Source organism: Staurois parvus, unplaced genomic scaffold (genome assembly GCF_062004578.1).
Source record: "Staurois parvus isolate SC_StPar_1 unplaced genomic scaffold, SC_StPar_1.0 ptg000027l, whole genome shotgun sequence".
Classification (NCBI taxonomy): Eukaryota; Metazoa; Chordata; class Amphibia; order Anura; family Ranidae; genus Staurois; species Staurois parvus.
Genome location: NW_028317823.1, coordinates 4,349,485 through 4,374,736, shown reverse-complemented (window position 1 = coordinate 4,374,736; position 25,252 = coordinate 4,349,485). Strand labels below are relative to the sequence as shown.

At 42.1% G+C, this 25,252-nt stretch overlaps 1 protein-coding gene across 2 annotated transcripts in view; it reads left to right on the top strand.

The window, feature by feature from the left end:
- The first annotated feature begins 2,180 nt into the window (after positions 1-2,180).
- LOC149471142 (cyclic nucleotide-binding domain-containing protein 2-like) overlaps positions 2,181-25,252 on the top strand; it is a 349,105-nt gene continuing 326,033 nt past the window's right edge. The window contains exon 1 of one of the 2 annotated variants that reach the window (XM_089656547.1): positions 2,181-2,654. In XM_089656547.1, the coding sequence (XP_089512673.1) occupies positions 2,596-2,654 (59 nt within the window). In that variant the 5' untranslated portion in view covers positions 2,181-2,595. The remainder of the gene's footprint in view (positions 2,655-25,252) is intronic. The other variant, XM_089656541.1, reaches the window with a different exon arrangement.

Genomic DNA, 25,252 nt, shown 5'->3' with positions numbered 1-25,252 from the left:
CACCGGACAGGAAGTGAGGGAAAATCTGCACTTGAGACAAAGACAGCAATACAAAACTGGTTCTAGCCCTCCCCTATGTTATTAAAGGATTTCTGTCTGTGTTGCTGTTGGAGAGTTCTCCTCACTTCCTGATTAAACATTGTCACCAGAACAGGAAGTGAGGAAAAATCTCTATAACAGAGCCACATAAGCCTGATAGCGGATCTTACCAATGCCCACTTTTTACACAGCTGAGAAAAAAAAAGCAGGACATACACCTTAAAGTGGAGCTCTGCCCAAAAGGGGAAGTTCCACTTTAAGGACTGCTCCCCCGCTCCCCATTAAGGATTGGCACCTTTGGGGGGCAGGGGGGAGCGGGTACCCAAATTTTACAGGTACCCGCTCCCACTTCCGGTCCGATCGCCTAGGCGATACGAAGCAGAAGATGTCCTCCCCCCCTCCTTGTAGTCTTTTGGGACACATGACAGGTCCCAGCCAGGGGCGGACTGACCATTTGGAAACTCGGGCACTGCTCGAGGGCCCGGGGTCAGTAAGGGGCCCCATGAGATGCCCCTGGTACCTTTTTCATAGGCTTTTTTGAGTTTGGGCAAGGACACAAGGGCCCAATGATCCCCTATTGCCCGGGGGGCCCCATGAGTTTTCAGTCCGCCCCTGGTCCCAGCAGACTACAGGACCATTCATGAAGTGCAGCGCTACTCGCACATGCCCAGTGGGTACCCGGCTGTGAAGCCACAAGCTATCACAGCCAAGTGCGCACACTGAAGATGCTGGCCTCCTGGAATACAGAACGGCCAGTGAAACGGACTGCGGGGGACACACCGCGAGACCGAGGGACAAGTAAGTGGCTGTTTTTTAAAAGTCAGTAGCTACAGTTTTTGTAGCTGCTGACTTTTATTTTTTGACAGCGTGAGTGGAACTTTGCTTTAAAGTTGTATTAAACCCCAAACCAAAAATGTTATAAATTGAAGCTTATCAATCATTAGATGTGGTGGCTGAATTCATTTTTTTTAGACTTTTTCCCTCTGTTTCCACCTGGTGATCTGGCCAGAAACACACCTCCTGTAATAGAGTGCCCCCACTCAGGATGAAGGAGCACCTCTCACAACAGCTTTGTCAGTCTGGGATGAGGGTATGAGCAGATTTAGATACACTAACAAATTGAAGCCAAACTCCCGCTCACACTTTCTAATCAGTTACAGCAAATTTTTATTTTTTTTTCGTTTTGGGATACAGATTTTACATGAATAAATAAAAACTGGCCATTGTAAGCACCGCTGTCAGTGGTCAATGGTTTATCTCATCTCTGTAACTGATAAATTCTGCTGGAGAACTTGTTCTTTTGAAAAATAGACTTACTGAAAAGATCGCCAGGTGAAAATAGAAGAGAGAAAGCCTAAAAAAGAAAACAAATACAGATATCACATCTAAGAACTGGTAAGATGCAATATAATAAAGGTTTGCTTCTGGGTTTAATACCCTATTTACACCCCGGTCACATCAAAGACAATTTGTAAATCGTGCGACTTACAACGAAATCGCACAATTTCAAAATCAGGTGACCTGCCGATTTCATTGTGATTTGCAAGACATCTGACACAGATGTCTATGCAAATTGGAACAAAAGTATTGCATTCGCTACTTAGAAATCGGTGCGGCTCCGACCAAGTGGACAATAGGGTGCGACTTGGCATGCAAATCGCACTCGATGTGACCGGGGGCTTAAGGGTATATTCACACTAGCAGGTGCAATGACCGGATGGCTGCTGGTGAACTCTGTGAATACACATTGCTGATTCGCCAATCCTGGCTGTTTACTTTTTTCTTTTTTGTTAGAGCTTTATTGAAATATCACAAGTGACATTTTATTAACTTTTATGCATGCAGTGGTATTGGGATACCTTGTCTTTGCATTGGAACTGTGCTGGGCAACGTTACTCAGCGCATCCCAGAACGGGCCTTAAAAGTTCAAAGTTAGCTATCTTCAGGATATCTACAGCTACAACTAGTTTTAGCTAGCATAGGCTAATCCGTTCCCAAGCATTTGTCATAATCAGCACGCAGTACAATGAGTGACATGTCCTCCAGCATTTGTCATAATCAGCACGCAGTACAATGAGTGACATGTCCTCCATACATTATCGGACTATGTACAGTTTGTCTTCAGCTTATCCGGACACAGCTTCCATTCTTCCACAGCCTGTTATTGAGACACGAGAGCCTCGGACCTCGCCCTCTCTTCATTCTTTCGCTCTATGACATTATTTACCTTCCATTTGGCATGGGTTAGATGTATTTTCGGTAGCTCCTTTTAAATTGGTGTACTATTTCTAAACAAACACAAACATGGCAACTGGAAGCTTTGTACTGGCCTGGCAAACAGGACATCATTCATCTGATCAGTCAGCCCTGAAATGTGAAACTGCCTGTATATGATGTGTGATAACAGTGTTTACCGCTGAACCGAAGAGCTTATTACTGCTTGGATAAAATCGGATCAAGAGGACAGCTTTGTATATACCTCAACCATAAGGAATAGGTGCCACTTGGAGCTGCCGGGGCATTGTTACTGCTAAGTGTGCGGAGAGAGGCAGAAGTATGACCCAAGAGAGGAACAATGAGCTCCCAACCATGGAGGACCCACTTCATGTAGACAAGTAGGTACTGCGGCTTTGCACTGGGAAAGGGAAGATACTTGGTGGTAGAAATCAAGTGCTTAGCAAACACAGAAACACGAGTTACAACAAGGTTATAAAATCAAAGGGGTTTGATTGCTAGGGCTGTTCTGATATCTAAAGCAGCTTTTCTCAACCAGGGTTCCATGGAACCCTAGGGTTCCTCCAGAGGATACTAGGGGTTTCTGGAGGATTGAGCAATTTTGACTGTTTAATGTTCAACCACAGACATCAGGGATCTTTTGGGCTATCTGTAAGGGGGAGACCATTTAAGGAGCATTCTTCCCACTGGCCAAATTCTAAAGTAACATAATCTGTTGATAAAAGTAGTTATTAGCAAGGATTCCTTAAGAATGTAAAGTTTTTTTAAGGGTTTCTCCATGTTACAAATGTTGAGAGAGGCTGATGTAAAGTATATCTAAAGTCTGAACGTTTTCCTTTTGGATAGAACAGGAAACATTTTAAAGCAGAGTTCCAGTTACAATGTAAAAACATAAAAGTCAGCAGCTACAAAAAACTGTAGCTGCTGACTTTTAAAATAACAGACATTCACCTCTTCCTTGATCCAGCAGTGTCCTCACCGCAGCCAGGATCACCAACCGTTCTGTGTCCCCTTTGCCAGCATCTTAAGTGTGGGCAACCTGCTGTGACAGTTTGCGGTTTCATAGCTGGGTGCCCACTGCAAATGTTCAAGTAGCTCTGCTCCTTGTGAATGGTCCCATCGTCTTCTAGGACCTGTCAGGTATCCCAGAAGTCTACGGGGGGGGGGGGATACCTTCTGCTTCCGATGGCCTAGGCAATCTCAGAGGAAGTGATATCGGGTACCTGTCAAAATCGGGTACCCACTCTCCAAAGGTGCCAATCCTTAACAGGGAGCTGGGGATGAGGCCTTAAAGCAGAACTTCCACTTTTGGGTGGAGCTCTGCTTTAAGCTCAACTCCAGGTAATGTGATACCCTTCACCTACACTGAAAGGGTTAACTGCACCATTTAGGTTTAAGAGGGATGGAAAAGTGGATTTACTTACCTGATCCTTTATGCTGCTAGGTTGATCCCCACAGTGTCTTCTCCCCCTGTGCTCCAGTCTTAGTTTCTGATGTCATAAAAATTGATCCAAGGACCATAGCTCTGCAATGGATATGAGGATGACATGGAACAGTCCATTGCTGAGCATGGGGGAGCACCATCTGTTGGAGGAGCAGATAATTGGCTAAGTGAAAGTGCTTTTACCCTCTCCTTAATCTAAACAAGGAGTCAACCCTTACAATGCATTTGGAGCCCCACTGTAAAGTGGAATTTTCATTTTTTTCCAGAGTTAGGCTGCAAAATCTCTGTCATGTTTTTGTTTTCATATTTGTTTATTAGGGGAGATTTCCCTTCATTTCCTGTCCTGTATCCCCAACAGCAAATTATAAGAAATTTCTCCAAAGTGAGAGAAATCCCCTCTCTGTTGTCACTTTTTTTTCCTCCTGTATTCTTGTTGTGGTGGCAACTCAAAATTTTGGATTTTTCCCCACTTTCATTTCCAGTGCTCATATTTACCAAAATAAATAAAGAGAGCGTATTTACCCATTTGAATCACAAATGGGAAGCAAAAAAAAATTCTTGCCTAATTTATCCAAAACAAACAAAAATGTTTTTGGTTTAGATATACTTTAAGATGGTCATTTTTTAGCAGTGTATAGTTACCATCTCATTAATAAATACCAAAACCACTGTGCTGAAGTGTTTGTAAGGCTAAGTTCTCATGGGTGGCACAGGGGCGGTAAAAACAGGCAGTTGTTTTTACTGTACCCTGGCCTTTTATTTACTGCTCAGGTCTGCAGACATTGCTGCAACCACAGTGCTTTGAGGTGTGGCAATTTTAACTCAGCATGTTACATTTCACAGGTGGTGCTGCTTGCCAAATGCACCCATTGAAGGGACTGTGCAGCAACCACATGCTGGAGCATTATTTCAATGGAATATCCCCCACAAAATAAAATAGAATACAGGCATTTCTTTCTATGAGGAGGTGAGAAAAACCTAGGACAGAGGGGTGGCGGTGGATGTGGTATACTTGGACAGAGGGGTGGGGGTGGACGTGGTATACTTGGGTTTTGCAAAAGCATTAGACACAATTCCCCACACACGGCTAAAGTGTAAGGTAAAGTCTACAGGCTTGGAAAAATCAGTATGTAAATGGATAGACAACTGGCTAAAAGATCGTATTCAGAGAGTAGTGGTTTTAATGATTCATAAAGGTCTAGGGTTGTCAGTGGTGTACCCCAAGGTTCAGTGTTGGGACCCTTAGTTTTTAATAAATTTATAAACAATATAGGGTCTGGGATTACAAATACAGTTTCGGTCTATGCAGATGACACCAAGCTGTGCAGTGGAATAACGTCCTTACAGGATGTCTCCAACTTACAAGCCGACCTCAATGCACTGTTTAATTGGGCAACTATGTGGCAAATGAGGTTTACTGTTGATAAATGTAAGGTTCTGCACTTGGGGGCTAAGAATATGCACGCATCATACATACTAGGGGGGGTACAACTGGGGGAATCAATGGTGGAGAAGGATCTGGGAGTTCTTGTAGATCACAAGCTTAATAATGGCATGCAATGCCAAGCTGTGGTTTCTAAAGCGAGCAAAATCCTCTCTTGTATTAATAGAGGTATAGACTCCAGAGAGATATATCATTTTACCCCGGTACAAATCATTAGTAATACCTCATCTGCAATATGCAATTCAATTTTGGGCAACAATTCACAAATAGAACATTGGGTTTATTGGATGAGTCACCTTTGCACACCGCCTTTGAATTTTCTTGCCTGAATAGGGATTTCCCAAGAGGCCGCGTGTCTACAGTATGTGCTCTCCTCACTGATCCAAATTGTAAACTTCTCTATATGGAGCATTGGGAACGTGGTTTAGCTGTCAATTATGAATTATCAGATTGGCAAGATATTGCCCTGGCACTATCAAAAATTTCTATCAGTACTACCCTAATTGAAGCAAACTATAAAACTTTGTTGAGATGGTATTTGGTTCCCACTCGGAATTGCGAGGATGCATCCATCTGCTTCTGAATCATTGGCCTGAATCTGCTGAGTGACCGGTGCTGTACTGAATCACAGCACCACTGTAGATATACGTGATTTTGCGTAGGGAGTCTGCCCTGTAGCAGTAAAACTGCAATAGGGCGGATGGCAAGTGGTTAAAGTGATTTAATTAGACTTTAATGAGGAAGGGTCATCAAAAAGTATGGAGTCATCATTTAGCTTTGTACTGGTGAAAATGGGAAGACTGGTGGAGATATCACCCCATTAGAACCCCTGAAGGATTGTTCAGAAATACTTGTATGTGGTCAACCTAAAACTAAACACCCTGCCAAAACCTACATTTCTATTCTTTGTAGTTGTTGGCAAGTTGGATCAGTTGATTTCTTATTTTTTTGGAAACTCCAGAGATATAACTGTAAGACTTCTCTCTCAGTTCTACCAGTTCATTCCAGTTGAGAAATATTGACATCTCTTTTGTGGACTTGTTGGTGGAGGACAAAATTTACGGCAATAAAATCTTCAAGAGATAAAGAAAAATGTGTTTTGTTCTCTCTTTTATCTTAAAACTATTTATCCATTGTCAAAGCTTCTACATCCCTTTAATATAAATCTATTGTTTCTAGAGGCTTTCTGATTTTTATATACAATGTTTCAAAATACAAGTTAAAACGTTTGCCCTTACTATAAGGATAAGCCGCTGCTGTATTCCTAGCAACAACACACAACGACGTGGGTTAACGTACTAGATAAATGTGAACCCAGCCTAAAGCATAACTCTAGTTTCTAGTTTAAAACCATGCCCCTCCCATGAATACCACCTGAGACATATACCCTTATACATGAAGCCAGGTGCTTGGCAAAGAATGGAGAGTGAGAGAAACACTGGCTGCAGCTGCTTTCTGTAGCCAGTGCCCTGTGGTGGTTAACAGGTTAACAGTTACATCAGCAAGAGGAGGGAGCTGCTGAGCATGAAGAGGTTAAAAGACTGAGTTAGGCAGCTCTGCACTGTGGGAACTGTAGTCCAGAGGAGAAACTCTACTGTAATCAAGAGCTTTTGAAATGTATTTCCCAGAGGGAGATCGCTAGAAAGAGGGCAAAAAGATGAACTTTCCCAGGCTGTACAAGACACAGCTTCCTCTTACCATGAGGGAGGCTGGAGAGTGCACATTACTGTCCAGTGTGCACCATCACTGCAGCATTTCAGTGGCCTGAGCAGAATCTGGAGTGCTGAGTTCAGGGTGCCAACAGCCAGAGTCACCTAGGTGCAAAGCAGAGAGTGGACTAATCACTGGCCTGGATTGTTTCTTAGATACACAGAATATAACTGGGTACTAACATTTATAGGTGAAGTTGATCCAGGGAATATCCGATTGCCTCTCAGTGGATCAGGAAGGAATTATTTTTCCCAGCAGGTGCAAATTGGATCGTGCTTGCTGGGGTTTTTTTTTTGCCTTCCTCTGGATGAACTGTGAGTATAGTATTATAACTTTTTTTTTTTTCTCTATGGTTGAACTAGATGGACTTTTGTCTTTTTTCAGCAGGGCTAATTATGTAACTATGTAACTGTGTGTGACTTGATGGTCATCTGCAACATTGCTAGGACTGGTGAGCTGCTGCTTTAGGTATTTACTATCTTCTGCTGAAAAGACTGTGCCCTTTAGGAACTGACCATGCAGCCATCTAGTAGCCTTATTGCTGTCTGCAGGCTCGACTATTCTCGTGTGCACCAATGGTAACATTGGACCCCAATGTTAGCCTGATGAAGAGTTAGGACTAAAGACTGTCCCTTTACAGCTGATAGACAGAGATCTCTACATATTGCTTATGTTAAGAGGTAGCTCTCAGGGGACATTGCACCATATCCTAGCCATTCTCTTAGAGTGCACTCTAAACTAATATTATTCTCATTGCAGTGAATGCCTTTATACACTGTTTGTTGCTAACTTTGCTGATTCATGAGTTAATCCCAGTCTAGTGGTATAGACTTCTATTCTAAGTTACCTTGGCATAGTGAATATACTGTATAGCTGATTGTGTCTGAACCTAGTTCTACCTTCTATGTGTTTATTTATGCTCCAACCACCATATATTCTAACCCATACAAATACATTGAGTTCATTTACCACTAAATGGTCTTGTGTCTATTTCCTGGAGCTAAGTCACAACTGAGTTATAGGTATCTATACTTGTGTTCTTATAAGTGCCTATAGTAACTTTCACTCAGCCAGGTGTGTCAGAGGGGCTGGTGTTGTTCTTAGAGTCAAGGAGCAGAACAGAGAACCCAAATTACCGGGCAGCTACTTCAGGGGTAGGGCTAAATACATATCTTAAGGTGGACTTTCACCCCTGTGGCAGGGTTTGCTTTGAAAGTGCCCCATTTCTTACTCTCCTTCCTTAAAACACTACATAAAATGACCTCTAGGGGAAAAAATTGTTAAAGCTGAACTTTAGACAATATTTGTATTGGATACTTACAGCTTGCCACATTGTAAGTATTCATATCTCATACCTGATGGATTGCTGGGGAAGCTGCAATCACTGTAGTAGTTAACGCTACTACAATGATAGCTGTGACCTGCTGGGTCCTGCTCAGGTTCTTTGTGAGTCTCCACACTGACCACTGGGGGTTGCTCACTCGGCACTGCAATATCAACAATATATCTCACAGCAGCCAGCTCCCTCCCAGCAACATAACCCCCCCACCCGGGAGCATTACACTTCCACAGCAACAATAGATCCCCCACCAGCAACAATAGACCCCCCTTGAAACAATAGATCCCCCAGGGACAATAGATCCCCCAGCAGCCAGGAACAAAAGACCAGCACACCCCAGAATTCCTTGCCTTGCATACATTCAGTGCTGAAAGTGCCAAAACTGTGTTTTCCCACGTTCCCACTGAAAATAGCCCTGCTTTTGCTCCTCCATAGATAAAGGAGTCGCCCTAAAACAAGAAGTGTATTACCAGCTGGATCACTAGTGCAGCAACCACATCTAAGGACTAGTAAGCTGCAATATATTACATTTCTGTTTTTGGGTTTAGATACACTTTAAGCAAACCCCTTACTTTCCACTGAATGGTTAAAGCACAAATTCTCTTTGAAGGTATTATTAGGGTTTTGGAAGTAACAAATATATTTGTGATCAAATCTACTTACAATACTAAAATATGAATTTTCTGCAGAGCTGGTTTCTGAATTGGTATTCTCTGCTCCCTAAATATAAAGAACCATCTTCAAATAGAATACAATGTAAGCTACTTTCCTTTATACATTTTGGGCGCACTGTTATTTCAAGGTTCCACCTGCCGATTACAATAGTTACATAAATACAAAAAAAAAAATCTGAATATCATTCTACAAGCACAATGCTGGTTTATCTTTTCCCTGACATAACAAATCCATCTACCTTCATCTGCCTATCCATCCATTACCCTCTTCTGCCAGTAGATGGCAGTAGATTTCCACCCTCTATTTTGCCATTGTTTTAGCCTAAACATACAAATAGGAAATTTGGGGTGTGCAGCTTTTTTCTGGGGTGTCTGAAGGGCAGTCTGAGTTGTTATGGTCTCAACACTAGCAGAATTTGTAGCAACTAAAACTGATTTAATTTTGCTGAAACTTTTTATTTTTTATTATTATTATTATTCCTGTCTGGGTATAAAAACACTTCTGCTGCTTCTCTTTCAAATCATCTGGAAAATGCTGATGCAGTATGAGATAGCTCATTGGAATGGGAATAAAAAACAGATAAAGCAGTCTGGTGTTTCATTGTCAAAGCATATTGTGAATAATCAAAATATGGTCACATCAGGGCATTTGTGTACATTCTATGATCATTTCACTAATTATCTATATTATTATACACCTGTTATGGATCAACGAGTTAGGGAAGAGATGTACTTAAAGGGAAACTATAGTGAATTAGGAGTAAGTGCATATTTTAGTTTAGTGATACCCCCGCAGGAGCCGCTGGTAGATTTGGGTCCTCTGCTCTTGTCCAGCCCTATGTGAGACCTTAACCTCATTGACACCAGCAGTATACCTCTCTGTGAACCTCAGCAAGCAGACAAGAAGTAGATGCATACATCTATAAAAGAATTACAGACTGTATTGGCAATTTAAAGTCATAAAAGTATCACAGAGTATATTGGCACGTTAAAGTCAACCAGCATGAACACAATAATGAATGCACAATTAACTTTACCAAGTCCCTTACTGGGGCTTCAGATTCCAGCATATACTGTGACCCCCAAGAGCATAAACAGTAACTAACTGCATAAGATAAATCGCCCCAAGTAACCAGCAAAGTAACAACGTGAATCAAGATACCACTTGAGAGCTCTCAAAGGGGCTACGTTTAGGCCTGAGAGATAAAAATTATCAAAGATAAAAAGAACATGAATCTGCCCTCAGGATAAAGTGATCTGAGTATCATCTTTGAGGGCTACGTTGGGGCCCTTTGGAGACATTGGTGCGCAGAGAAATAAGGGTGTGTCTACAGACTGGGTGTTAAGGTGTTGCACCTGAGAAGTTGGTTTTAGCAAAGGACGGTAATCTTTACATGCAGATGAGTATTTAAGACAGAGGCAGACCTAGTTGCAGTAGTTAGATGTCAGGGTTTGCACAGTTGCAGGTTAGATGGCGAGTATCTTGGTGGTTCACTCCTTCATTTTCCCAGTGGGCCTGGGCAGTGGCAGTGCTTTTTTTTTATACCCCTCTACTTTTTTTTTATACCCCTCTACCTCTTGGTTAAGCAAGGCTGGGTATTATTAAAACTGGAAATGAGGATGCAGCTACTGGACTGAACAGTGTTTTTGCAGAGGACAAGATGAATCCTGCAACAACGGGTGTTAGGATATTGACAATTTCTTCTTATTTAGAAGCTGGAGTTAGACTTTAAGGCAGAACGCCACTCACAAATAACAAGATAACATGGATTAGCCCATTAAAAGATAATACAGACCAGATTTTGGTTGAATATTCACCTTCAGCCCGGGTTCACACTAATGCGGTGTGGAATTTGCGATTCTGTGCGATTTCTACATAGCATCATGATCACACCCCGTTCATTCGAACCGCTGCAGGTGTGTATGTTAAATTAATGACACCCTGAAATCAGTTTGCAAAATGCGGTGCAATGTGCAGAATCGGATCGCATGGGTGTGAATCTGATTCTGGTGCAGACAAAAGAAAAGGTCCTGCACTATTTTGGTGCGGACGCTGTGCGATCTGAGCCATAAAAAAATGTATGGTTCAAATTGCACCACACAGAAATCACATGTGATTTGAATAGGAATGTGGTGTGGATTGAGCATAATGGATCGGAGTCCGATCCATTATGCTCACCAATCCGCAGATCCGATCCATCCTGCGGAGATCGTCGGCTTGCTTTAAAACTTACCTTTTCGTGGAGAGATCAGTTAACCCCGTATAGGTTGCATGTCGAAGATCCCCGCAGGATGGATCAGATCTGCGGATTGGGGAGGATAATGGATCAAACTTCGATCCATTATGCTCAATCCGCAATTCCGATCCATTGTGCGGGGATTGTCGGAGGGGGTGTCACCAAGTGTTACCGCACTGGGTGACACCAACCCTAGGGACGCCCCTGCAAGTGCACAACATTGTAAATGCAGCTCAAATGCCCATGCAGTCAAGGAACAAGCACTGTACAGAACTACTATGCCTTTATATATAATAAGCATGGATGCCCAAGCATCATACTGTATATAATTCAACATATAAATCAACATATGATATTCAAAATACTAATCACAACGTACAAAGCCATGCACAACATCACCCTCAGCTGCATCACCAACCTCATCTGCAGATACCACCCAAACAGTCCTCTCTGCTCCTCCTAAGACCTCCTGCTCCCCAGTTCCCTTGTTACCTCCTCCCATGTTTGCCTCCAGGATTTCTCCAGAGCCTCTCCCATCCTCTGGAACTCCCTGCCCCTGTATGTCCAGTCAGCTCCTACCCTGTCCGTCTTTAGGCAATCCTTGAAAACTCATTTGTTCAGGGAAGCCTACCCCACCTCCACTTAAGAGCTTTACTTGAGTCACCTTCATCAGATCATCACCTGCAGCTGTTACCTTTTATACCACCTCCCCCTCCCTTTAGATTGTAAGCTCCATGAGCAGAGCCCTCCAATTCCTTATGTATGGAACTGTATTGTGATTGTACTGTCCTCCTTTAAATTGTATAAATCCAGTATCATAATAATAATTACAGACTATTCATGCAAGGGAAGTTTTTAAATCACTGTCATTTAGGGTTATATAGCTGTTCATCCATAGAAACCGAATGTAAACATTTTTCTAAGCAAATGGGGCAAAATCAATGTTATATTATCTGCACATCAAATGTGTGAATGCGAATCATACCACATTATGGCCATTAGATGTAGTTGAGGAGCAAACTCATTTCCTGTGGTATGCAGCACCATCTAGTGACCATACTGAAGGTTTTTTCTGCATTCACACATTTGAAATGCTAAGAATATAGCCTGAAATACTTGATTTTGCCCTATTTGCACAGATCAAACCTACATGCAGTTTTGCTGGATGAACTGTTAAGCAATTTTTTTTACAAATACACCCCATTCTGGTATATATAGGAATAGGAGGGAGAGAGAGAAACAGGTAAAGAGAGTAAGAGAGACAATTACAGGCAGGATTATAAAGGTGGTTATATGTGCTCCATGGCTCTTTCCTATGTCTTTTGAAAGTACTGAGAAAGTCAGTTTCGTAAGTAAAGCAAGCATTAGATACCAGGAGTAATTAAGACCAGTTATGCCAGTGGTGATTTCTCTTGCTAGAGTAGGCAGCTACTGCCAGGGGGCCTTTTTCAAACTTCCACAAGCCTGGGAGAATCCTGAGCACTTGGCTCTATGGAGAGATCCTGTGTGGCAGCAGCTTTTGGCATGTAGAGCCACTATTTTTCAAGATCTGGATGCAGGGTCTATTTTATTAAAAAGAGAGCTGGTGTGTTGATAACTTGTCAGAAAGTAACAGAAATCATTTTTTTGGTGCATAATATTTTATTGTTGCCTATGCTATTTAAGGCATAATGAAGCTGAAGTTCAAAAATCTATGTATTTCAAAGAAATAACATACAGTTGATCGCTATTGGTTACTTCCCAATTGTAACTGGTAATTTTGATACACATTGGTGTTATGCTGCTATATATATATGTTGTTTTACCATAGCTGCTCAATAAAAAGTTATTGAAACAGAAAGCATACACAATGCTGGTTTAGACAATTTGAAACCTGACCTGCAGTGTAGACACCTACAACCTGTATGAAAACCCTCAGTTTGAGGATACTTAACCCAAGAATGAGAGAAAGGCATCATTCAATGTATTTGTTAAAAATTCCTGACATTTTTCAATTCAACTAGTGTTAAAACCTGAAATCTAAATTTATATAATTACCACACCTTCTGAAAAATGAAATCAGACCTGCAATGAGACCTGAGCCTGATATACACCATATTGCCAAAAGTATTGGAACACCTGCCATTACAAGCACATGAACTTTAATGGCATCCCAGACTTAATCTGTAGGGTTCAATATTGAGCTGGTCTGCCCTTTGCAGCTATAACAGCTTCAACTCTTCTGGGAAGGCTGTCCGCAAGGTTTAGGAGGGTGTCTATGGGAATGTTTGACCATTCTTCCAGAAGCATTTGTGAGGTCAGGCACTGATGTCGGACAAGAAGGCCTGGCTCACAGTCTCCGCTCTAATTCATCCCAAAGGTGTTCTCTCAGGTCTCTCTGCAGGCCAGTCAAGTTCCTCCACCCCAAACTCCCTCATCCATGTCTATATGGACCTTGCTTTGTGCACTGGTGTGCAGTCATGTTGGAACAGGAAGGGGCCATCCCTAAACTCTTCCCACAAAGTTGGGAGCATGAAATTGTCCAAAATGTCTTGGTATGATGACACCTTAAGAGTTCCCTTCACTGGAACTAAGGGGCCAAGCCCAACCCCTGAAAAACAACCCCACACAATAATCCCCCCTCCACCAAACTTTACACTTGGCAAAATGCAGTCAGACAAGTACCATTCTCCCAACTACCAAACCCAGACACGTCTATCGGATTGCCAGACAGAGAAGCGTGATCGTCACTTCAGAGAACATGTCTCCACTGCTCTAGAGTCCAGTGGCGGTGTGTTTTACACCACTGCATCTGACACTTTGCATTGCACTTGGTGATGTAAGGCTTGGATGCAGCTGCTCGACCATGGAAACCCATTCCATGAATCTCTCTATGTACTGTTGTTGTGCTAATATGAAGACCACATGAAGTTTGGAGGTCTTTAGCTATTGACTCTGCAGACAGTTGGTGACTTTTGCACACTGTGCACTTCAGCATGCACTGACCATCCTCTGTCATTTTATGTGGCCTACCACTTTGTGGCTGAGTTGCTGTTGCTCCCAGTTGTTTCCACTTTTGTTATAATACAACTAACAGTTGACTGGGGAATATTTAGTAGCAAGAAAATTTCACAGATATTTCACAGGCCTTATTGCACAGGTGGCAGCCTATCACGGTACCACGCTTGAATTCACTGAGCTCCTGAGAGCGACCCATTCTTTCACAAATGTTTGTAGAAGCAGTCTGCATGCCTAGGTGCTTGATTTTATACGCCTGTCCCTATGCTGGTGATTGGAGCACCAGAATCTAATGATCCTGGCCTCAGCTAATAATTGAATCTTCAACTCTTCCAACCAGTCCATCCCCCACAGTTACTACCTTTTGTACCACTAGCCCCTCCCTCCTAGACTGTAAGCTCCAAGGAGCAGGGCCCTCCTATCCCTCTTGTATTGAACTGTATTGTTGCTGTATTGTCTCCCGTTATAGTGTAAAGCACTGAGCAAACTGTTGGCACTATATAAATCCTGTATAATAATAATAATAATATAGGAGTGAATGGATAGGGTTGCTAAGGAGTGAGTAGGGTTGGTGTCAGCAGGATAAGAATATTTATAAAAGGGGACATATCTTCTGAACGAATGTTCTTTTATTATGGGCAGTAATGAATTACTACACTATGGCCACTAGATGGAGTCAAGGGGCAAAAGAAATATATTGGTCTTTATAATGATACAATGAAGGTTTTTTTTTAATGAAAACTGGAGAGTTTGGTGCAATTCTGCATGGAAACCAATCAGCTTCCAGGTTTTATTGCAGCTTAATTTAGGCTTCATTGAACAAGTTGAAGTTAGAAGCTGATTGGCTACCATGCACAGCGGCACCAGATTCAGTGTTCCAGTTTCAGTAAATCTCCCATTATGTAACAATTCTAGTTGTTTATTTGCTAATTCCCTGAAGTGTTCTCTGACTTTCGTGAATTGTATCTCTTGCTATAAAGACAAATGTATTTCCTATGTTTGTCGATGCCATCTATTGGCCAAAAAGTTTTCTTTTACTACTGCCCAATAAAAATAACATTCGTTCAGATGAGAAAATAGTTTTAAGAATATTTGTTTTTGCCCAGTTTTCACAGAACAAATCTACAATAAAAATGGAAAACGGCATGCAATGTAGGAGCCTGATATAGGAGTGAGTGGCTAGGGTTGGTAAGGAGTGAGTATGGTTGGTGTCAGCAGGAAAAGAATATTTATAAAAGGAAACATATCTTCTAAATGTTCTTTTATTTTGGGCAGTAATGAATTACCATATTATGGCCACAAGATGGAGCCAAAGAGCAAAGGAAATATACTTTATAAGGACACAATGGGGTATTTTATAAAAAACCGAAGAGTTTGGTGAAACTCTGCATAGAAATCAATCAGCTTCCGGGTTTTATTTGCAAAGCTTAATTGAACAAGCTGAAGTTAGGAGCTGATTAGCTACCATGCACAGCTGAAACAGATTCAGAGCGTTCCAGTTTTAGTAAATCTCCCCCTATGTAACAATTCTAGTCGTTTATTTGCTAATTCCCTCTAGTGTTTTCTGGCATTGTTACATTGTACCTCTTGTTATAAAGACATACGTTATGTATTTCCTATGCTTGTAAGCGCCATCTATGGGCCATAGAGTGGTCCTTTAGTACTGCTTAAAAAAATAACATTCGTTCAGAAGAGAAAATAGCCTACAGAACGTTTGTTTTTGTCCAATTCTTGCAGAACAAATCTACATGCAAATGCATTGGACGAATGACTATGCTAGTGTTTTATAAATAGACCCTATAGACCACAGAGCAGACAAGAGGCGGGGAATTACACATTCTGTAGGGATGTAAAATCTTAACAGTGTTGTATATGAAAATGGTTAAAATATTTTGGCAGAAAAATAATTGCTATACAGTATATATGTTTCAGTTACTTTTTAGCTGTTTGGCTGGAGCTGTCCTTCAAGCTAAGCTGAACACAGACCTTAGAAAGTGTTCTTTCTATTGCAAGTGATCCAATCAATGAGCAATGCTTTTTATTCCAGCCTAGCAGGTTGATATGCAGTGTCAAGGCTCTCTGCTGTGCACCTATCCATGAACAGCTCTAGGGTAAAAGTTTGCATATCTTTTTGCAAGGTTGCAAAAATGGTTGTTCGGTGACTAGGCTACTTATAAATGTTAAAGCAATGCTTAAGCTCTATGTTCAGGTTAGTTTAAAGGATCAATACTCTGTATGAAGGAACATTTAACTTGTTAGATTTTCCAGAAATGAACTTGAGCATTTACCAGGCATCTGCTCTCACTGGCTGCACGCTTGCTCCAGAAAAATTTGAATTTTCAGATGGTGGTCACCAATGACAGCCTGCACATTTCTTAGTACAACATTTCCGTAAAATATAACAAAATAATAAAGTTTAGGTCTGTTTTGAACAATTAGGAAAGTATTAGCAAGTGTGATGGTTGGCAAGGTGGGGGTTAGAGTTGGTAAAAACCTATGTGTGCTCAAGAACAAATCTTTTGATTCAGTACTATGGTTCATAGGAGCTACGCCCAGCATTAATGTTATTGACGCCATGCTGAAGATGTTTCATGGCTTATCAAAGCCACTTCCTCAGGGCTAATGAGTGTCAGGAAGATATGGCATCATTTATTTCCACATTGGTAGCACAGACATCTTGATCCAATCACCATGGAAGGGAAGATTTTGATTGTCTAGATAGTGTTGAAGGCCCCCACCCCTTTTCAAAGACACAATCTAAGGCCAAAGAGCACAGAGATCTCAACAGTGCTGTGAAAGTCCGTGGCTAGTCAGAGTGAACTTTTGTTAAAACATTCACAAGGTCAATCAAAAATATAGGCCCATCCAACAGCAGAACACACAGAGTAATGTAGTCATACCATATGTAGCTGGAGTCTCGGAAAAACTCTTTAAAAAACCTCAAATCACTTTGTATTTTAAGCCCTGAGACTGAAGCTTGTAAATCCATCAACCCAACACTCAAACACGAGTAACTTGGTATATGCAGTGCAGTGTAGTATGGACCTGTACATTGGGGAGACAAAACAACATCTCAACAAACAATGATCCAGTAGGAGGGCAAATTCAACAGGTGAAGAGTCAACAGTTTTCCTGCACCTTAAGAAAAAGGGATATTCTGTTGAATAGGACAGTGAGGTGACAACCAGTTTGCTTGTTCAAACATTTTATTGGGTTATAAGGGTATAAGACATACAGCAGGAAGCAACAATCATTTACAGTATATGTAGCAGATGAGAACATATGGCCCAAGGCCTTATAGCAACAATATGATTATTGCAAACTTAATAGAGCAACCAGTGTAAAGAGAGGGGGGGTGGAGAAAGAGGAGAGAGAGAAAAAAAAAAGGGTAGAGGGGAGAGGAGAAGGAGGTAGGCTAGGTGTGTGACTTCCAGGGCAGGGAGGAGGATGCGGGGCCGGACCAGTGCTCCGGAGCATCTTCCAAGGGGGAAGGTATTAGGAAAGAAGCAGCGATTCATCGAAACCTTGAGGGAGAAAGTGATTGACCCAGGAAGAAAATTTTGGGACTGTGTCTGTGATGATAGCTTCCACTTTGGCGTGTATCATAGCCTGTGTCACCTTATTCTGAACCGCTAATATGCTAAGAGAAGGGGTTTTCCAGGATTTTGCTATAATTTGCTTGGCGGAGCTTGTGACCTGCAAGAGGAGCTTAAACTGGAGTTTAGGAATCGAGGGGGGTCGTAAATTGTGTAAGGTGATGTCTGGAGTTGGCGCTAGCGGTTTTTTGAGAAGGGTAGATAGCATGTGGAAGATACCAACCAAGAAGGTGTGGGCTACTGGGCAGAACCACCAAGTGTGAAGGTATGTGCCCCTCATCTCACAGCCTCGAAAACAGTCTGGAGAATACCCTGGAGTATATATAGCGACCCTAGCCGGAACCAAATACCACCTTGTAGGACATTGTAATTCGTCTCAACCACTACTACATTCTGTGAGGAGGATTTAGTTGCTTGCCATATCCCAATCCTCTGGGCTCAGCTGGGGGCCTAGATCCCTCTCCCACTTGGAGACATATGTGGGGCCAAGGGAGGACTCAGATGTCGAGAGTAGGGCGTAGATAGAGATAAGGCCACGTCTGTGCGGATCGTTCTTGCAGGCGCTTTCAAAGGAGGTCATAGACCTAACGGAGCATGAAGTAGCAGAGAGGGGGGAATAAAAGTGTTTTAGTTGAAGGTAACGAAGCGGAAAGGGAGTGGGATTCTTGAAGAGATGGGAAGGATTTGACACCGGAGTTAGTCAAGAAGTGATGGGCTCTAAGGAGGTTAGCCGAGGACCAAAGTGCGAAAGAATGCGGAGAGAGCCAGGCAGGAGGGAAAGCCGGGTTGCAAAGGTGAGAGAGAAGGTGGTTGTGGGGGGATTGAAGGGGGTATCGGGATCTGAGTCTATCCCAAAGAGCTACAAAGTGGGAGGTGACTGGGTTCTGGATTGCGCGACAGTCAGAAGGACGAAGCCAAAATATGTAAGCTAAGGAGAGGGGGTCAATATCAACTGACCCTAAAATCACCCATTGCGGAATCTCATGAGATGCATGATACTTTGGAAGTTGCGCTAAGTGGACTGCTAGGTAATATTTTGCAAAATCCAGGAGACCCAGACCTCCCTTTAACTTTGGCATGTGGATGGTAGTACGGGGGACTCAAGGACGAACAGGACCCCAGATGTATTTGTGGGCCCGGCGCTGGAGCACTCGGAGATAATGAGCCGGGACAGGTATGGGGAGAGCCCTGAAAAGATAGAGGATCTTAGGTAAGATGGACATTTTCACTACTGCAATTCTACCCAACCACGGACAACCAGATTTCAAAGGCATGAAAATGGCCATCTAGGTCATACTGGAAGAATTATTCCTGAACATGGGTGGAGGCCTTCAACACTATCTGTCTTCTACATATACTCTAATGCCATTTAAACATCTTTACCCCTGGCAGACAACAATTCATGCATTTAGCCATGTAAATCAAAAGTTTAATACCTATGCGGAGTTCCTGACACCAATGGTGGGATTATAGGCAGGTGCAGTCTATTATCTTCACTGCAGGTAGCAATCAAGTCAGCGGCATTGCAGAGGGAGAGGAAGTCAATAGGAACATGCTTCTCTATGGTTTCCTGGGCCACTGGGGAAGCGATCCAGTTGACTCCATGTGACTCTGGTGGCCATCCTGGGTCAGGCAGACTCTATTTAAGACCCTGGCTCCTGAGTTTTGCGCACATTTGGCAAGTGGTTAGTGTAGGGACAGGTCATTTGTCTTTTAGGGAAAGTGAATAGCGGTAGGGCAAGTTCCTGATGAGAAGGGACAGACCAGGGATATGCCATCCTTCTGGAATCCTCCCACTTGGGTGCAGACTGGCCAGGTCGCATTCCACTCTCTAGGCAAGACATCAGCACATCCCACACCTGCTCCATTCCACACTGCCATTACAACCTTTGAGTGTTCCTAGTTGGGTGCCTTCCCACAGAACTGTTTGTGAACTTTAATACAAGTTCTGTTTCCTGCACCTGGACTTGGTGTATTTACTGGCCCCACACTACGTTACACCTCCCCACAGGATTATTTAATTAGAACAGGGTGGTTCCACAATTTTCACACCTCTCATACTGTTTTTGGACAATCAGCATCCGCCTTTATATGGTGATTGGATCAAGGTAACTGTGCTGCCTGAGTGGGTATACAGTAATGCAGTAAAGTCCAGTTTAATGTGACTAGATAAAGCTAGGTATACCATCACCTGTATAAATGAGAGCCTTCACAGAAAGACCTGCTGGTTGGCTGCCATGGTCTTGCTCACGTTAGCTGGGGTGTCACTAGATCTCCTTGTTGCAAAGGTTTATTCTTGTTATTATACCACTTTACATCCTCCCTAGTTGTTTAAAGTGGATGTGGAATATAGCCTTAATTTAAAATCTACAGCAAAAAACATTTTTTTATATAGTTTTGGATAGAGATGGAGAATAACTTAAATCAATAGGAACAGCTGGAATTGATTGGAAATCTCTCCAAAGTGAAGAGAATTTCTTTCTAAGTTGTAACCAGAATGGGTTTTCCCCCAGCTTGTCCAATCAGAGAACACTTTGCATTAATTTAAAAAATGCAAAGCATTCTCTGAATGGTGCCTGTACTGAGAATCCAACCTTCTAAATTCATATTACAGCAATGCAGCTGCTCGGCATGGGACCCGGAAGCTAATCACTGTAGCAGTGTCTACTTCCGTGATTCCGAGATTCCCAGTTTCCACTCCATATGAAGGTTTAGCACATCATGCATGTTATTTTGTGGAATTGTGCATTTGAAATATTATTTAATGTTATTAACATTGTTAAAATCTCTGCTGACAGCCAAATGGTATTGAAAAAAAAAAATATTTTGCATTAGTACATGTGGGCAGTGCCCAGTCCTCCATGCCATTTGTTTGACAATGCCTTGCCTATTAACCTTAAACACGGAGAGTACTGATTTTATCCATTACGCTCCCTTTGAATGGGGTTCACATTAACATTTAGAACTTGCTGCAAAATGAACCCAAGTAAAATCAACTCATCCCTAGCCATTTAGTGTCAGTACACTATATATGAATATGCACAGTATATGCAGTTGTATCACTTGGAAATAGACAGGATCTCCCTAAGTAGTACAGAAGCTACCAGTCACACAAGCACAGTCCCATGCACACTGACACTTCAGGCTCAGTCTTAGGGATATCTTTTTAGTATTTAATTGCTGAAGAACTGTAGTAACAGGAGAGGGGTTTAGAGTCTCAGCACATTCCAATGGGAGGAGACTAATCTTCTAATTTCAGCTTTTCCTGGAGGTAATAGGGAATGACCAGCAGGCCCTGACTGGGACAATAAATAGCATTTTAGACTGAACAGACAATTTTTCCGAGGATCGAAGGGGGGGGGGGGCGTTTGAGGATTCGAGGGGGCAAGTGATGGGGTATTCATGTTGTTGATCCTCCGCACTGTTATGTAAAGGGGCATTGTGGTATAAAGGGGGCTGCACTGTAATGATTACAGTGCCACTTTACAGTGCAGTCTCCTTTATTTCACAGTACCCCTAGAAGAGATAGGAAAGGAGACACAGGAATGGCCACACAGCGCACATATAAAATAGACAAAAGGGGTGCACCCATCTAAATGTAGGCTGTAAATGCAACAGAATAACATTTAATAATTAATGAAGTCGCTGCTGTAGCAGGAAAATGCAGGTATATCAATGTGTTGATAGGTCCCTGGGAGTGGGGCCGGGATGCTGATGAACTAGGCAGGAGAACTGTCTCACTGTTGTAGCTGTGGTCCTGATACGTTGGTTCCTCCTGCAGGCTTCGGCAGGCTGGCAGCTGGCCTGTGAGGCAGGGACTGCAGAACAGGCCTGAGATGTTGATGGGCTTGAGCAGGAGAACTGTTAAAGTTGTGAAGCGCAAGCCGCATCCCAGAGCTGTATGGCTTGAGGGGCTTTCGGCAAGTCCTGCATAGCAGGAGATGAGCAACAACCGCTTACGCAAATGCCTGGTGTGTTGTATGGCCAGTCTGGACCTGATGGCCAGTATACAGTATCTGGGAGCCTACAGCTGTGGTCCATATAGCCACTTATGGCATTCAGTTGCCTTTTCAGCATTCGCACAACTAATAGACATGTGCATGCTGAAAGTTTTTGTTTCCTTTCATTTCGGATGCAGTCGTTCATTGAAGAATTTCGTCATCATCGTTATGTTGAACCTATTCGGTAATCGTTTTGTATATTTGTTGGTCCAGGTGGATTCAAAAATTTAGCAGTTTTTTCAGAAAATTGCTTTATATGAGTTTTCAGTTTTGATATTTCGGGTGGATTCATTATTCATATATCAAAACTAGGGATGCACCGATACCGGTATCAGTATCGGTGCCAATACCAAGTATTTTCACGAGTACTCATGAAAATACTGTCGATACCTTAACCGATACTTTGTAGTATGATTTGCGTTAATGGACGCAAATTGCACCTCAGAGATTAGCATGTGATTTGAAGAGGAATGCAATTCCTGTCCAAATTGCTTGTCATAGGCTGAATTCACACAGGAGAGGTGTGGGAAACCTCCCTGCAGGCATCCCATTCTCAGCAGTAAGAGAGGAGAGAAAACAGCAAAATTTGAAAAGGTTTCCCGCACCACTCCTGTGTGAACTCGGACTATGACAAGCCTGGGTTCACACAGGAGCAGTTGGGAAACTGCATGCGTTTTGGACAGGAATCACAATTCTATTCAAATCGCATGCTATTCTTTGTGATGCAATTTGCATCCAGTAACGCAAATCGTACCGCAAAGTATCGGTAATTGGTATTGGTGAGTACTTGACCGGACGTATCATTACTTTTACTCGCTAATAAAAAAACGGTATCGGTGCATCCCTAATCAAAACTATTCGAAAAGATTTGAGATTTTCGACCCACCTAGAGAAATGGCATTAGCTGATTGGACAATATCGACAGGTGTCATGTGCATCCAAAATTAACGAATGGAATGAAATTCGGATTAATTTCCACATGGGTCTGAACTACTATCACATGTAACGTCATCTGAATAAAACAAATGAAACAAATACATTTGTTTAATTCATTATAAATTTTTATGGATTCATTGACTTTCGTTGAATGTCCATTCAGAGATTCGTATACACCTGAATATCTGAAAATCAAATTTTTGTCCGAAAAACGATTTGTTACAAAATGAACTGCACATGTCTAACATTTCATAGTCCAACGCATGGTCTTTACTAACAGTGTCCTGGAAGCTGTCTGCCACCCAGCATCTACAGGTAGATCCTCAGTGAGGGAGATAACAAGATTCTTCTCCAGACCAGAACTTCAGCACAGTGCCCTGCAGCAAAATCCATCAGCAATCTTCCCCAAGCACTCAGCCCAGCAGCTGCTGAGGCATAGACTGCAATTTCTTGTCTCTGTAAAGCTGCCTCCAGGGGCTACAGCCCCAAGAGAACGAGAACCCTCCCTCAAGGAAAAAGAACACTCTGGCAAGGCATCCTAAACATTTATTACCTCCCCAGTCACCTTCCAGGGATGGACTAGGGCATGACAAATATTCAGCTGATCATTTGAATGCATGCCCTATACTCTGGAAACATCTTTCAGAGGCAGGTGGAAGAAACCAGGATCTCAGCTCAGGAAACCCCAAACAGACCAAAACAATCAATCATTGCACCACTCATTACAGTGAAGCCAAGAACTAAATTTAACCTAGCAACCTAACTAGCGGAGGGCACTGCATGGTCTAGTTTCCGTATGATATGCACATGCAAGTTAACTAACCAATGTCAAAAAGCCTCAAAGCCATTAGAAAAAAAATCCCATTATTCTTGCAGGTACACCAGCACTAATTTTTGACACTTTCAGATACTAAAACATACAGTCCTTAGTAAACCACATTAGTTAATTTGCTTAATATGCAGCGTGACTGTCACACATATTATAGGTGCATAGTAAACACAGTTACGCAATGAAGATGTTTTTTGGCCAATGCCATAAATCCACTGACTTGGCATGGCATGAAAACATGGTTTAGTAAATTGGGCCCCATGTCTCTTTACTAAGTTCAAAGATTGTGGATATGACCCAGCACACCAGCAGAAAGAGATATATGACTCAGACACTTACAGTGGAAAATTGGATTCTGATTTCAATTTAAGTCATTTTGTGTCCACTCTGTATTTATGTAGTTGCAGAGATCTTGAGCGTCTATAGTAGCTGAAGCAGTAATCTACTGTATATCAACACGTAAAAGCTGTCATCTTGCTACAGGTTATCATTATGTGTAGGGTCAAGGGAAGCAAAGCTTTAGCTGTGCGAAAGATGAAAAATAAATGGCACTCATGGGAAACAAACGTACAGCACAATCAAACTTACAAAAAAAGAAAACCAGAATGGAAACATACCAGACAAATCTGCCCAGGTCTTGTTTTTGTCTTGTTGCTACATGAGTAGACTCTACATTAAAACCCTTCACAAAAGGCCTTAGTAAAACTAAAGTTAAAACTTTTTTTTCATTTTGGCTAGAGTAAGAGAGGGAGTTATAATCCCTGTAAGGTTTTCTTTTGCCATCTGTGTCCCATTGGGAAGATTTCTCTTCACTTCCTGTGCAATAGCCAAAATAGGAAGTGAGAAGAAATCCCTCAAAAGTAAGGGAATCCCTGGTTGTGATCAGGGTCACAAGAACTAGTGATCCCCATTGGAATATTTCCCCTCTAATCCTGTTGGGGATTTTCTTTCCATTTCTCTCTCAGTGATAATGGACAAATAGAGACAACGAATCTCCCTAATGGGGATACGGACAGCAATAGAAACCTGACAGGTGTTCTAATCCCTCCCCATTATATTTAGGATTTAGTTATAGTTTAATGCCAGCCATGGGCCAGTGCCTAGGACAGAAGGGTTAGAGAGGGCAGCTCCAAGGCAAGACTGGGAAGCTTTGGTCTGGGGAATACTACAACTAAATGGCCTTTTCAAGGTTGACTTCTGTGGGTTAAAGAAAGCTTACCCCACAAAGTGTGCCATGGAGGTCCAGTTATTTTGTGGATATGGTGAAAGGTGGATATAATTAAAAAACAGTCTTTATACATACACACCTTTAGCACTTACCCCCTCAGGATCTGCTTGATATGATGGGTTTTCTGTTCTGTCAAGATTCTGTAAACCATTCCGTCCCATGACACACCTGGTTCTATATAATTAGAAGGCTCCTGCATGACTTAAGTATTCGTATACTACCACACTATATTGGCATCCAGGTAATAGTCCATGGACAACTTGATGGTAAATAAAGTAAGCACAGTACTGTGCAAAGGTTTTAGGCAGGTGTGAAGAAATGCTGTAAGCTAAGAATGCTTTCAAAAATATATATGTTAATTGTTTGTTTTTATCAATTTACTAAATTCTAAGTGAGCTAACAGAAGAAAAATCTTAATCAAATCAATATTTGGTGGGACAACCTTTTGGCTTCAAACTAGCATCAGTTCTTACACTTCTACAAAGTCAGGGATTTTGTAGGATTAGAGTCAGGTGTATGATTAATCAATTATACCAAGCAGGA